The 13,648-nt window shown below is 46.7% G+C and overlaps 1 protein-coding gene across 2 annotated transcripts in view; it reads right to left on the bottom strand.

Moving 5' to 3' along the window:
• NT5M (5',3'-nucleotidase, mitochondrial) overlaps window positions 1–13,648 on the bottom strand; it is a 36,536-nt gene that overhangs the window by 10,939 nt on the left and 11,949 nt on the right. For both annotated transcript variants that reach the window (XM_055306174.1, XM_055306175.1), the window contains exon 3: window positions 9,223–9,283. In XM_055306174.1, the coding sequence (XP_055162149.1) occupies window positions 9,223–9,283 (61 nt within the window). The remainder of the gene's footprint in view (window positions 1–9,222; window positions 9,284–13,648) is intronic.

Genomic DNA, 13,648 nt, shown 5'->3' with positions numbered 1-13,648 from the left:
TTCTCCTTCCCTTTACTTTCAGTCCATCTATGTCTTTATATTTAAACTGTGTTTCTTGTAAAAAGCATAAATGTGGGTCTCGTTTTTCTGAATCACTACAGTAATCTTTTAATTTGGATCACTTAGACCACTAATGTTTAAATTGATTATTGATATAGTTGGATAAATATATGCTGTATTCATTATCATTTTCGACTCTGCCCTTGTTCTCTGTTCTATTTCTTTTCTGTCTTCCACACTTTTCTACCTTTTATCATTTTAATTGAGCATTTTATATGATTCCATTTTCTATACTTTCTTACCATATCAAGAAGCATATACCTTTTTTTTTTTACTTTTCTAAGTGGTTGCTCCAGAGTTTGCAATATACATTTATAGCTAACTCAAGTCTACTTTCAAATAAACACTGTACTGCTTCATAGGGTCTTCACTGTTTCCCACGGGCATAAGAAGTCTTTCAAGTCACCCCTATGGCAACAGTTAAGCCCATTGGGGTCTCTGTCACCATCTTGGTTTAGGTGTTCCTTATAGCCCACCCAGATCACTGAAGCAGGCTCTGTGTGGCCTCCACTGAATCCCCTATACTGCTGCAGGGAGCATTCAAAAATACCAATGGGATTTATGACAGCCTTGCTTAAAAATCCTTCAAAAGTCTCTCAGTGCCTATATCCTGAAATACAAACTCCTGATCACCAAAGGATCACCTGTCTATTCAGTCTCATCTCAAGCCTCTCCCATCTCACCCCAACATGCCAACCACCACCTCCCTCCCATGCTTCTCTGTTCTTACCCCAAACACACACCCCATACCCAACTGAGAACCCTGGAATTCCTCTTTGCCTTTGTCCATGCTATTCCTACACTCAGAACTCGCTCTCCCACTTCTTTATCTTCTCATCTCCAATGCCTCAACTCAATTCTTACTTTCCCCAAGAAGTTGACCCTGGATTCCTCCTGTGTGACCACAGAGGCCTGGGAGAAAGTGATAACCATCTATCTTTCTACACATTGTCATCAGCTCCTGAAAATAGAGGTGGGGCATTTTGTAAGCTTGTAGCAGATTGCTCTGTAAATGGTTACTGAATCCTAACCAAAAAGCATTTTCATTTTTATTGCAAAAGTAATAGCTTATCAAGGAAAATTTGGAAAATTGAGGAACATTCGAAATATCTTAGTTGGCTATATTTCCTTCCCTTTTTTATATATTATTTTTTAAACATGGTTGTAATCAAACTGTATATAGGTAACAGGCAACTTTACACAAAACTTATTTTTTCTGGGATCTAAAAATGCAGAAAAACTAACCAACCATAGAATTGTCCAGGCTTCCTGGTTTCAGAAAGGTTTGATGAAATTCATTCTTTGCTGCTGGGCAAGAGAATTTGGGGGCAGATAGAAACAAGAGGATGACACTTACTGCTAGCAAGTATAGTGCTAAGTGGTTTATGTAAATTTCTCCTTCAACCTTATTTTTTTAATTTATATTTCCTGAGATACAATTGACATGTAACACTGTATGAGTTCAAGGTGTATAATGAATGCATTGACTTGCTACATTTATATACAGCAATATGATTACTAGTCAATTTTCTTTAATAACACCCATGAAAGGTATTACTACAACTGTACTGATAAAGAAGCCAAGTCCCTGAGAGGTGAATCAAGAAGCTCACAGGTGGGGGATCCCTGGGTAGCTCAGCGGTTTAGCGCCTGCCTTTGGCCCAGGGCACGATCCTGGAGTTCCGGGATCTAGTCTCACGTCGGGCCCCCGGCATGGAGCCTGCTTCTCCCTCCTCCTGCGTCTCTGCCCCCCCCATCATAAATAAATAAATAAATAAATAAATAAATAAATAAATAAATAAATAAATAAATCCTTAAAAAAAAAAAAGGCAGCTCACAGGTGGGGTCACAGATCCAAAGGTAAAATTGTGACTCTCAGGTTTAGCCAGGGCTCAGCAGGGTTAGGTGTCTGAGGGACACCTCTAAGGAAAAGACACCTCTAAGGAAAAGTCAGGGCTTGGACAAGCATCTTTCAATACCTTTATTAACTGCTGTTTTGGAAGAGAGGCATTGCTCATTATTCACCTGATTATAATTTCAGTTCCTAAAAATACTTGAGGATAAAATAGTTCAGCCCAGATGAATGTAGAGCTATCCAAGTGTAAAATGGTCTTACCATTCCTAAACCAGAATCTGTCGAAATGACTAAAACTGAATCCAAGCTATATGTAGCAAAAGAATCACCAGAAGGACTTTCAAGGGAGGTGATTTCCCAAGACCTAGGGTATGAGCAGCAAGCTCATAAAACCAGTCACTGTAGGAGGATGTCAGTGTGACGATGATGAATGGGGAGGGGGTGCTGATGAGGATGGTGCTGAGAAAGGACAGGGGGCAGCACATCCAAGGGAGTGACAGGGCCTGGAGCAGCTCCCTGACACCTCCTCACAGCCCTGAGAGACATGTAGGTCCACAAGCAAAGACACCACTCAGAAATGAAGATCTGTGAGCTAGACATGGTCTTTGCTATTCAAATGTGGGGTGGAATCCCCCCAAAAGCCCTGGTCTGCTCAGCCAAGCAGATCCTCAGACAAATCTCAAATCAAGGAGGGGATGCAAGTGCTAAGAAATGGTGGGGACATACCATTACCCAATGACAGGTGTCATCATTACTGATCTACTTCATTTACTGAAAGATGTGAAAAATGGTGCCATAAAGCCCAAAATTTTCAGGGACAGTGGCTTGAACCAAGACCCTGTACAAATTTCATGCACTTCTGTCCATAAACCCAATTAAGAGGATAAAATAACCACAACAAAGCAGAAAAATAGAATTGGTTTTGGATCAGCCATCTGAATAGCCAAGTTTTTTAGATATAATTTAATATATTTAGATATAATTCAATACTGTAAAATCTACCAATTTAAAGTACACAATTCAGTGACTTTTAGTATATCTGCCATACCAAAACACAGCCTATTACTAAATGTGCACTGGACTAGAAGGGGTACCTGCTGTTGTGTGAGGTGTTATATAAATGTCAACGTGGGGGCAGCCCAGGTGGCTCAGCGGTTTTGTGCCGCCTTCGGCCCAGGGTGTGACCCTGGAGACCCGGTATCAAGTCCCATGTTGAGCTCCCTGCATGGAGCCTGCTTCTCCCTCTGCCTCTCTCTCCCTCTGTGTCTCTCATGAATAAATAAATAAAACATTTTAAAAAAAATGTGAACTTGGTCAAGCTGGTTGGCAATACTTGTTCAAGGCTTCTATATCCTGATTTTGGCAGGGGAGAGGGTCTACTTACTCTATCAGCTATTAAAACAGGGATATTAAAGCCTCTGATAAGAATTGTGAATTTGTCTATTTCCTTTTGAAGTTCTATTAATTTTTTTTCTAAAGATTAATTGACTTGCAGATTGTTGAGTCATCCTTGCATTCTTGGAATAAAGCTCACTTGACCATGGTATATGATCCTTTTCGTATGGTGGAATTCAGTTTGCTAATATTTTGTTCAGGAATTTTGCATCTATGTTCATCAAGGATATTGGCCTTGAGTTTTTCGTTTTTGTGGCATTCTTGTCTGCTTTGGGTGTCAGGGTAATGCCAGCATCATAAATGTTTTTGGAAGAATCCCTCTAGCCCCCTTCTATTTTTTGGAGGAGTTTGAGATAGGTTGGTTGGTTGTGGGCTTTTGTTCGTTGCAAAGTTTTTGATCAACTGATTCCATCTCCTTGGTAGTAACTAGCCTATTCAAATTTTCTATTTCACCATGATTTGGTCTTGGAAGGTTATGTTTCTAGGAATTTATCCATTTCTTCTGCATCGTCCAATTTGTTGGCATATAATTATTTTTTTCTAGCCTTACAATCTTTTGTATTTCTGTGATATCAATCACAGTTGTACCAGCTCTTTCGTTTTATTTAAGACCTCTCTTTTTTTCTTGGTGTATCACTTTTTTATACCATAAAAGGCTGTTCCCTTTTATTCCCCTTTATAGTCATTTTTATATATAATTTACATACCATAAAATGGCCATTTAGAGTATACATTTTGGTGGTTTTTTAAATAATTCACTATGCTTGCACAACCAGTGCCTATCTAATTCCAAAAAGTTTTCATCATCTTCCCAAAATCCCTATGACAATTACCAAGAGCATCCAACTGTTTTAGAAGTAATAGTTTGGGCCAAAACATACCATAAGCCCTAGTTTTAGACTACTGGGTAGCAAACAAAATGGGAGGTACCACCAGAGAAAGTTCCTGAAATGCTGGAGGATGGCTCTCACTCCTCCTAAAAGAACCTATAGTTTATTTTGGTGGCAACAGAAAGTGATGCACCTTTTAATGTAAGTCTTATAAGAGGTTCAAGTTCTGGGAGCAGTCGGACAATATGGGTGAAATGTACAAAGAAATTTAATTCATTATCTACATTTTTTAATGAGTTTCATGAAGAGGCTCAATGATGGGGTGGAAATGTTTAACATTTATTCTTAAAATCAAACAGAATCTGGTAGACCTATTATCCGGGGATCAGACTTCAAATGAAAAGGACATGTCCCACTGTGTCATCCAAGCTTCTCACTTAATCCCACTTGTGATCACTCACCTTGTTGAATGAGGAAAAGTAACAGTAAAATGTCATGCTTGAGCATGAATTTACCATGGATTTAAAAAATCTCTTTGGGAAAAAAAAACTAGTTATATCATGCTAAGTTCTGAGTCAGGAATTAGAGAAGGGGGTCAGCATAGCACAGTCTGGAGTGAGACTGCCCAAGTCTGACTCACTAGTTCTTGCTGCCAACCTTGAGCAGAGACTTAACCTCCCTGTGCCTCAGTTCCCTCATCTGCAGAATGGGGATCATAACAGTACCTACTTCAAAGGGCTATTTGTGAAGGTTAATGGATTATTACAGGTGAAGCTCTTGCCTGCATATACTACTAACTCGTGAGTTAGCTACTACTGAGCGCGTCAGAAAGCTCCAGCCAGAAAGGCTCTAATAACCTGAATGACACCTAAGTCTGACTCCCTAGGTATGATAAAGAAGTTGATCTCTTAAGCATTTACATTTCCCTCCTTTGACTGGGCCTAAAGAGGAATGAACTAAAGAGAAAGCTCCCACTTTGCCCAAGGCTGATGCTGCTCTGGGGGCGGGAGCAGAGGGAAGAGCTCTCTGAGAGTTCTAGGTCTTAAGCACCCACTGAGACCGTGAGGGCAAAACATCCATCCTCAGTTGATGTTCCAAGACCAGCCCCAGCACTCCCTCACCATAGGCACTAGGCAGAAGAATCATCAGCACTCGCCTGCTCCCGGCCTCAACTAGTCATGGACATAAGGTCTGTCTACTAGGGATAGGAGGGCACATGGATGGAAGGAGAGGAGGTGGCTGGGGCTATTTTCATCTCTTCACAAGATATCATGTCTGCCTTCCCCAATGACTTGTTCTGGGGGATGGCAGAGAAGGTGACAATATGGAGATAAGCTTGCACCCCAGGCTGATCCCAAACCCACAGGCTCTAGGTCCACCAGCCATCACAATTCATCTAAAGTTCTTCACACATACTATGCCATTTTGTTGTCTTCATGTATTCATTCAGTGTCCCACTTCCTCCACTGACTGAACCTACACAGCTGAGCCTGGCCCCTGGGTGGGGAGGGCCTGCTGCCAGAACAGCAGTGACAGTATGCCCTTCCCTGCAGTATGTGTCACAATGCACCCTCCTTGTGGGAGCCAGGAATTCCATCTCCTGGAATCTATCCTACAGATGTAATCATACAAAGATTTATATACAAGATGACTTCAGCTATTCGCAATCATATTTTTGAAGAATATTTGGTGACAGAAAAAATGCTAGGACTACATTAAGGAGAAAAAGGATACTAAACCACATGAGATTCAAGTTTTGTTAAAAATACACCTATTAGGGCAGCCCCCGTGGTGCAGCAGTTTGGCGCCTCCTGCAGCCCGGGGTGTGATCCTTGGAGACCCGGGATCAAGTCCCACGTCGGGCTTCCTGTGTGGAGCCTGCTTCTCCCTCTGCCTGTGTCTCTTCCTCTCTCTCTCTCTCTCTCTGAATAAATAAATAAATCTTTAAAAAATTATTAAAAATACACCTACCATATTTAATATGCATTAAAGAAAAACTAGAAACCACAAAATGTTAACAGCATTTCTATCACTAGGTGGCAGGTTCGTAGCCAGGATTTTGTTGCTGTTTGGTTTGGTCAGGGTATCCACTATCCACTATCTCTGCACCCCTTCATCTGATATCGGCACTTGGATTTTTCTGTGCTAAGACCTCTGTTCTTAATGGGATGTCAGCCAGGATGCTCACCTTCCCATGACCAAGGGCCAAGAATGTGACCTGAGCTCCACTGGTAAGCCTCCCTCGTGGGAATGTGAATCCTTGGCAAAGACACCCATGGATAGAGAATGAATGGGGCTGTGGTCTCCTATGAGCACAGATGTTTGGGGAGACTGCCTGCCGGCTCTGGCTCCCACCCGGCTTCTCAAAGGGCTGCTCCTTCAGATTCTCCCGTGATTCTCTGAGCCAACCAACAGCCTCCTAATTTTTGTTCAAGTTAGCCGGACACCGTTGATGCTGCTGTAACTGACAAGTCCCAAGTAATATCTTCTTCCCACGTGTTCACTGGACTCTAAACCCTCAACAGTGAGCATGCACTGCTTGTGGAAACAGCTCAGGGCAGGGCTCTGGACCAAGCCCCACTGCCTATATGATCACTAGACCCAGAAGACAAGCTGCCCCACGCGCCCCCTCCCCTGCCCCTGCCCTGCCTCCTTCTTCATCTGTCAGACCAGAGGTGTACTCCGGTTCACAGGGAGCTGCTGTACTGATAATAAAAGTATATATATAAAAAAGTATAGTGTCTGGTGCATCAAAAGCATCAAATAAATGGCGAACATTATTATTACAGAGATATAGCTGATAAGTCTTTGTGGAACAAACGAATCTATTCAACCGACAACAAATACTGAGTGCTTACAGCATGCCAGGCACAGGAACTAACAATAAACAAGACGGGCACAGCCGCTGCCATCGTGGGGCGTGCAGGTTTTGCTTAGAAGTTCACGTGTGTGTCTACATATATATTTTTATTTTTTTTATTTTTTTATTTTTTCTTTTGTCACACACACAGAGAGAGAGAGAGAGAGAGAGAGAGAGAGAGAGAGAGAGAGGCAGAGACACAGGCAGAGGGAGAAGCAGGCTCCATGCACCGGGAGCCCGACGTGGGATTCAATCCCGGGTCTCCAGGATCGCGCCCTGGGCCAAAGGCAGGTGCCAAACGGCTGCGCCACCCAGGGATCCCCTATGTATATATTTTTAAATTCTATTTTAAGTGCAGTGGGAAACTGTTAGGTTTTTAGTCAGGGGCCAACACGACACAAGACCTTCTCTGGATCTGTGTGGCACTGAAATGATCAGGCCATGTAGAAGGCTCTTGTAGCAATTCTGGAAAGAAATGCTGGGGATATGATGGAGGGAGAAACAGGCAGATGTCAGATACCCTGAATGGGACACACAACTTGCTGATGTGCCAGGTGTAAGGGTGACAGGTGTCACCAGGATGGCTCGCTGGCTTTCAGCCTCAGAGGCTGGTGGACAGTGCCAGTTTACGGAAAGAGGTAAGACAGACATGGGATGAGGGGATGTCAGTACCCAGGGACAGACACATCGGTTTGAGTTGTCTGGAGCTCAGAGGGCAGTCCCGGGCTGAACCTCTACAGGTGGGATGGCAGGCATCAGATGGAACCCGAATTTACAGGAATGCATGGACAACAGCCATCTTATCACTCTCACTCCGATAAGCACTAGACAGTCACCCTGACTGCCCACTACAACCATAGCTGAAACAACTGCTCTGGTTCAATAGTCCCTCACACTCAGGGGTGCACCTGGTGGACTTGTTAAAACACATTAGGCTGCTCCCTGGGTTTCTGACTCAGCAGGTCCCACGAAGGCTGGAAAACATCCACTTCTATCAAGTGTCTGGGGGTGTGGATCCCACTGGTCTGGGGACCCGACTTCAGATTGCTGTTCTCCTGATCACAGCAGACCAAGCCTTCAGTCCTAACTGGTGGTAAGTCAGTAACTCCCCTGAGTTCAACTGGGACAACCAGGGAATGGGGTGCAGGGGGCATACTATGAATGGTGGCTGCCAAGTGCCTCATACAACACCATCATTAACTTAAACAGGGTGAGTTACTGTTCCATTTAATGCACACCGAAAGCACTTAATGTTGGTGAACTGTGTATGTTTTGTTTCTCATATGGAGTTGGAGAGGGAGAGATCATGTGAAGACACTTGAGAGAACTCACACCTGAAGTTCTGTGCTGAGTGAGTCCCCTCACCCCTGAGCAGGGGGTTCTGAGTCCCCAAACCCACCTTCCTGGACTTGGGAGGCTGCTCCCACCTCCCCTGAACCCACCTCTGGTGCGAATGCCCACATCCTGGGCAGCACATCTTCCCTATGGGTTTGGCAACCACAGGTTCCCAAATCCCAGAAAAGCCTCTGTTTTATGTAATTCTATTTCTTATCAATAAAGATGGGCAGCCCGGGTGGCTCAGCGGTTTAGCGCCACCTTCGGCCCAGGTTGTGATCCTGGAGACCTGGGATTGAGTCCCACATCCGGCACCCTGCATGGAGCCTGCTTCTCCCTCTGCCTGTGTCTCTACCTCTCTCTCTCTCTCTCTCTCTCTCTCTCTCTCTCTCTCATGAATAAATAAAATCTTTAAAAAATAATAATAAAGATGATGACACAAGTATGCAGCAAAACACAATGTAATTGTTTTGCCTAAGACTTTGGTATAAATAAATTCATGCACCCTAACATTTGGGCTTGGGTTGCCTCCAGAGCCTCCTCCTACACATTTTCTCTCCTTGCCTCACACTTCAGAAATGATGCTTCACTACCGTTGGGGTGGTCACCCTTCCAGAGAACTTCACCAGGCGCTGTGCAGAGAACGTGCTGGAATGTCAGACTGGTACTAGAGAAGGTCTTTGGGAGAGGAGAGCCAGGCAGGAGGAAGAAGAGGCTGAAACAAGGCCACCCCAGCTGCCAAAGCCTGCTGGTGAGAGTCCGCATGCATCCCCCCCCCCCCCCCCCCGCGGTGTGCTGAGCGCCATCACCCCCTACCCGCGACATGAGGAATAAAGGTGAGAAGGGGCCAAACACCAGGCTTGCTGCAAGCCGGCTGCATATCTTACCTTCTCATAGGGACAATACTTGTACATCTTGATGGGGCTCGTGCAGATGAAGACATGGGTGCTGTGAGAAAGAGGAAGGAGAGTCAGCCTGAGCCCTCACATCCACATGGCCTTTGTCAACCCTGCCCCACCCCGCCTCTCAGCTCAGCGGGCATCAGGCCTTCACCAGTCTGCACCCACTGTCCCACACTGCTCTCCAAACCAGAGACACCCACCCTGTCCACGGCCCTGAGCAGCCATGTGTGACCTCTCCTCTGGCCCAACAACCAGCTCAGGGATGAGCATCCCACGGATGGCAACTCTGCATGGCCAGAGCCCAAGGCTTAGCTGGGCAAATCACTCGTCCTCTCTGGAATTTGAACACAGAAATACTGAGAAAAAGAAGTACTGGCAATGAGAGAGGCATTCAAAGAGTGCAGAGCAAGTTACTTGAGGGAGAATCAGGGCCTCATGCAATGTAAAGTAAAGAACCCCAGAGGGAGAAGTCTTCTGTAAAGTGAGCCTGCCAAGCCCTCTGGTGGAGGGGGGAGAGGGGAGCCCCGTTCTCTCAGCCAGGCTGAGCTCCCTGACCATGGGAGGGAGGCCCTTCAGAACGGCCAAGGACCACTCCCTCCCAGAGTCTGGGGCCCCACACCCTCACCAACAGAGCCATCTGGTCCCAAACATCCACAGAGGGCCGCCCTCTGAGCCTCATCAACCCGAGTCTGTGGAGGATCAGATCTCCCTGGCTCCTTGGCTCTTTGGCAAACTAGTCCCGAGAGTCCTACCTACCTACCTGCCAGGTCCCTGGGCAGAAAGCACATGCCTTCTAGTGACCCCGGGTCTCAGCCCTCTGGGTGCAGCCTCTGCCAGCCTCACCAGCCTCACCCCTCCCACCCGTGTGCAAGGTCGGTCCCCAAGGTCCTCAGCCTCTCCTCCGTGTCCTCTGGCCTCCTGCCTGCACCAGAGGGCCTCACAGGGGAACTCCACCTCCTGTTTTTTCCTCACACCCCACCTGCTACAGAGACAAAAGGTGAGGAGGGTCTTCCTCACCCTCCACTGTCACTTCCAGACCTTTCCTCCGTTACAGGGGGCAGTTAGTTAGACCCTAGCAGGATGCCTTGAGGCTGGCAGAGAGGAAGTCATGGTCAACTAGGAGCAAAGAAGGGCCGTCCGGGCAGCACTCCACAACAAAACCACCATAAGCCGATCAATCCAGACAGGCCCAAGATGGCTGACAGAGCACTGCTCCTTCATTGTGCCACATCGCCATATTGAAATCCCCCCCCCCCCGGAGGCTGCCATGACAGGAGACCCCCAACCACATGAGGAAGAGAAAGCACGTAACCCGCATTCCTAGGGGAGACCACACTGCTTCCAAGAAATCCCCTCCTCAAGTAGTGAATATTCCACCCCCTTGTTAATAACTGTCAACAAAGGACAGAACCCACAGCCCACTGGGCACAGATCTCCCTCAAGCTCGCCTGCTCTCACATCTCCCGAGTCCACTTTCACCTCAACAAATTTTCCTGCCTGTGTACTGCTCATGCGCTGTGTTGTGTCTGTCCTTAAATTCCTTCTCAAGGAGACCAAGAGATCATTTGGACGGGCTAGGTGGAGGCCTCAGGGCCCAAGGTCTCCCCAGTCCACCCAGCGACTCCTTCAAAATCTGTGACTCAGTGAAGCTGGGGCTGACAGCCACCCGCCTACTGTCCTGCTCTGCTGCTGTCACCTTCTGCCTGCCCAGGTGCTGTCCCTCATGCCCTCCCCAGTCCAAGGGCTCACCACCAGGTCTCCATCCCTCCCCACCATCAACTTCAGTGACCACAACACATACACACACACAGACACACACACATACGGACCTAGACCCACCGTCCCAGTTATAACCAGTTCACCTCCATCCCACCTCCAACACCCTTGGAGTGTGTCATTCCTTTGCTCAATCCTTCAGCCTCAGCAAGACAGCCACCCCCCTCACGCTCCACACGTTTTTGTCACCCCTGGCCACCTTCCTCCCTGAGGCCCCTCTGGCCCTGCTGCCATTTCCCTGCCAGTCTTTCTCTCCCTCTACCTGGGCCCAGAAAGAACCTGAATCTCCAGCTTCTTCCACCAGCACCCAAGCAACCAGATAATGCTGGAGGAAAAAAAAAAAACACAACTCAAATAATTGGTTTGGCCATTTTCATCTTAAATTCAGAACCACAACCCCAAGGCACTGGTGCGGTTGCCAGGCAGCCTTTCCCCAGGGCCCTGGGTATGCTCATGTTACTGCTTTCCGAGACAGCGGTCACACACTACCTCATGTCCTCAGACTTCTCGGCTCTGAGATTCGGTCTTCTCATCATGGAATCTAGAAGGGTGCCTGTGTCCAAACTGCCTTCTCCATTTCAAATGCATGGGAGGAACAGGCATCCTGCCCTCCTCTCCAGGCAAGCCCTGCACTTTTCCTCGGATTCCATCTCCTAATCTTCACAAGGAGGTATCACCCTGCCACATTCCCTTTTCCTGGACTCCTCTTCCATACCCTCATTCAAACATGTTCTGCTCCATCTCATCTTAAAACACACACACACACACACACACACACGGCCTTGACCTCACACCCACTCCCACGACCTCCCATCTCTCTGCTCCCACTACATCTATAACAAGTGGCCTGCACCCACAGACCCCACATCCTCACCTCCTGTGCATGCTTCAATCCACCCCAACCTGGAGTCCATCCACTCCACTCCCCAAAAAGTGCCTGTCATCAACCAGGACCCTCATGTCACCGTGTCTAATGTACCACCCACTCTCCTCCTCTTGCTCACCAGCACCCAAATGGCCATGTCCTCCTCTGTGACAGTGCCTGTCCTGGCATGCCTGCCAGTCGTCGGCCACCCAGCACAAGCGCCCAGCCTCTCTTGTGATCCAGACCCTCAGAGGCTCTTCACCTACACTTCCTGCTCAACGACTGTCATGCAGGGTTTGATGCACCACCTTTATGCAGTTGCCCCCAACTTTGCCTCCACCATCCAGCTCTCTCCCCCGAGTGCCCAGCTTACATCCTTCATGGCCTGAATATCTCCATGTGGACATCTCACCAGCATCTCAAACTCCGTTTTTTCACAACAGCACATGTGGTTCTCTCTACTCCCTGAACCTGTTCCTTCCCCCGTTGAAGGCACTACTATATAGCTCTAGTCACTCAAGCCAAAAACCTGAAAGGTACCCATTTCCCTACCCTTCCCCTAAACCCCAATATCCATCCCCAGGCCTATGGGTTCTTCCTCCAACACGTGCCTCATTCCATCAACTTCCCTCCTCAGTCATCACCCCGGTCTCAAGCACTGCCACTTTTTTTTTTTTTTAAGATTATATTTATTTACTCATGAAAGACACAGAGAAAGAGAGGCAGAGACACAGGCAGAGGGAGAAGCAGGTTCCATCCAGGGAGCCCGATGCAGGACTCAATCCCAGACCTCCAGGATCACACCCTGGGCCAAAGGCAGCGCTAAACCACTGGGCCACCAGGGCTGCCCTCACTTCCACTTTTTAACTGTGTCACCACAACCACCTCTGATGGTTCCTCAACTTCCAATTCTGCCACTGCCAAGCCTTTCTGCACCCAGCATCCAGACTATTTTTTAATATTTTATTTTACTTATTTCCTTGAGAGTGAGAGAGAGAAAGACCGAGTAAACAGGGAAAGGGGCAGAGGGGGAGGGAGGAGGAGAGAGAATCTGAAATAGACTTAGCACTGAGCACGGTCTGACACAGGGCTTGATCTCATGACCCTGAGATCATGACCTGAGCAGAACCAGGAGTCAGACACTTAACTGACTGAGCCACCTGGTGCCCCTGCACTGATTATTTTTCAACAGCTTCATTGAGGTATAATTGATATGTAATAAACTACACAAGTACAATGTGATAAATCACATGTGAAACACAGATCATCACAATTAATAACTACCCCCAAAAAAGTTTCCTGGTACCCTATCATCTCTACATGCCTCTCCTTGTCCCTACCCCACCCCTGGGCCCTAGGTAACTACTGATCTGCTTTCTGTCATCACAGATTAGAATGTATTTTCCAGAATTTTATGTAAATGGAAACAGAGTATGTACTCTTTTTTGTCTGGCTTCTTTCATCCAGTAAAGTTATTCTGGTACTCACTCATGTTATTTTTTTTTTTGTTTGTTTTTGAGCAGGCTGATTTTTTAAAAAAAACAGCTTCACTGAGATAGAATCCTTAAACCATTAACAGCCGCCCATTTTCAGCTTATAATCCACTGAATGTTACTATATTTACAGAGGTTGACAACAAACACCAGAACATTTTCATGCCCCCGAAAGGAAATTTGTGTCCATGAGCAATTACTCTATATTCTGCCTATGGCCTTAGGAAGCCACCAACCTCCTTCCTATCTGTGGATTTGCCTGTTCTGGATATCTCAC

The sequence above is a fragment of the Nyctereutes procyonoides genome, unplaced genomic scaffold, assembly GCF_905146905.1.
Source record: "Nyctereutes procyonoides isolate TBG_1078 unplaced genomic scaffold, NYPRO_anot_genome, whole genome shotgun sequence".
NCBI classification, from domain to species: domain Eukaryota; kingdom Metazoa; phylum Chordata; class Mammalia; order Carnivora; family Canidae; genus Nyctereutes; species Nyctereutes procyonoides.
The sequence above is the reverse complement of the archived record's forward strand: the minus strand, read 5'-3'. Positions and strand labels throughout refer to the sequence as shown.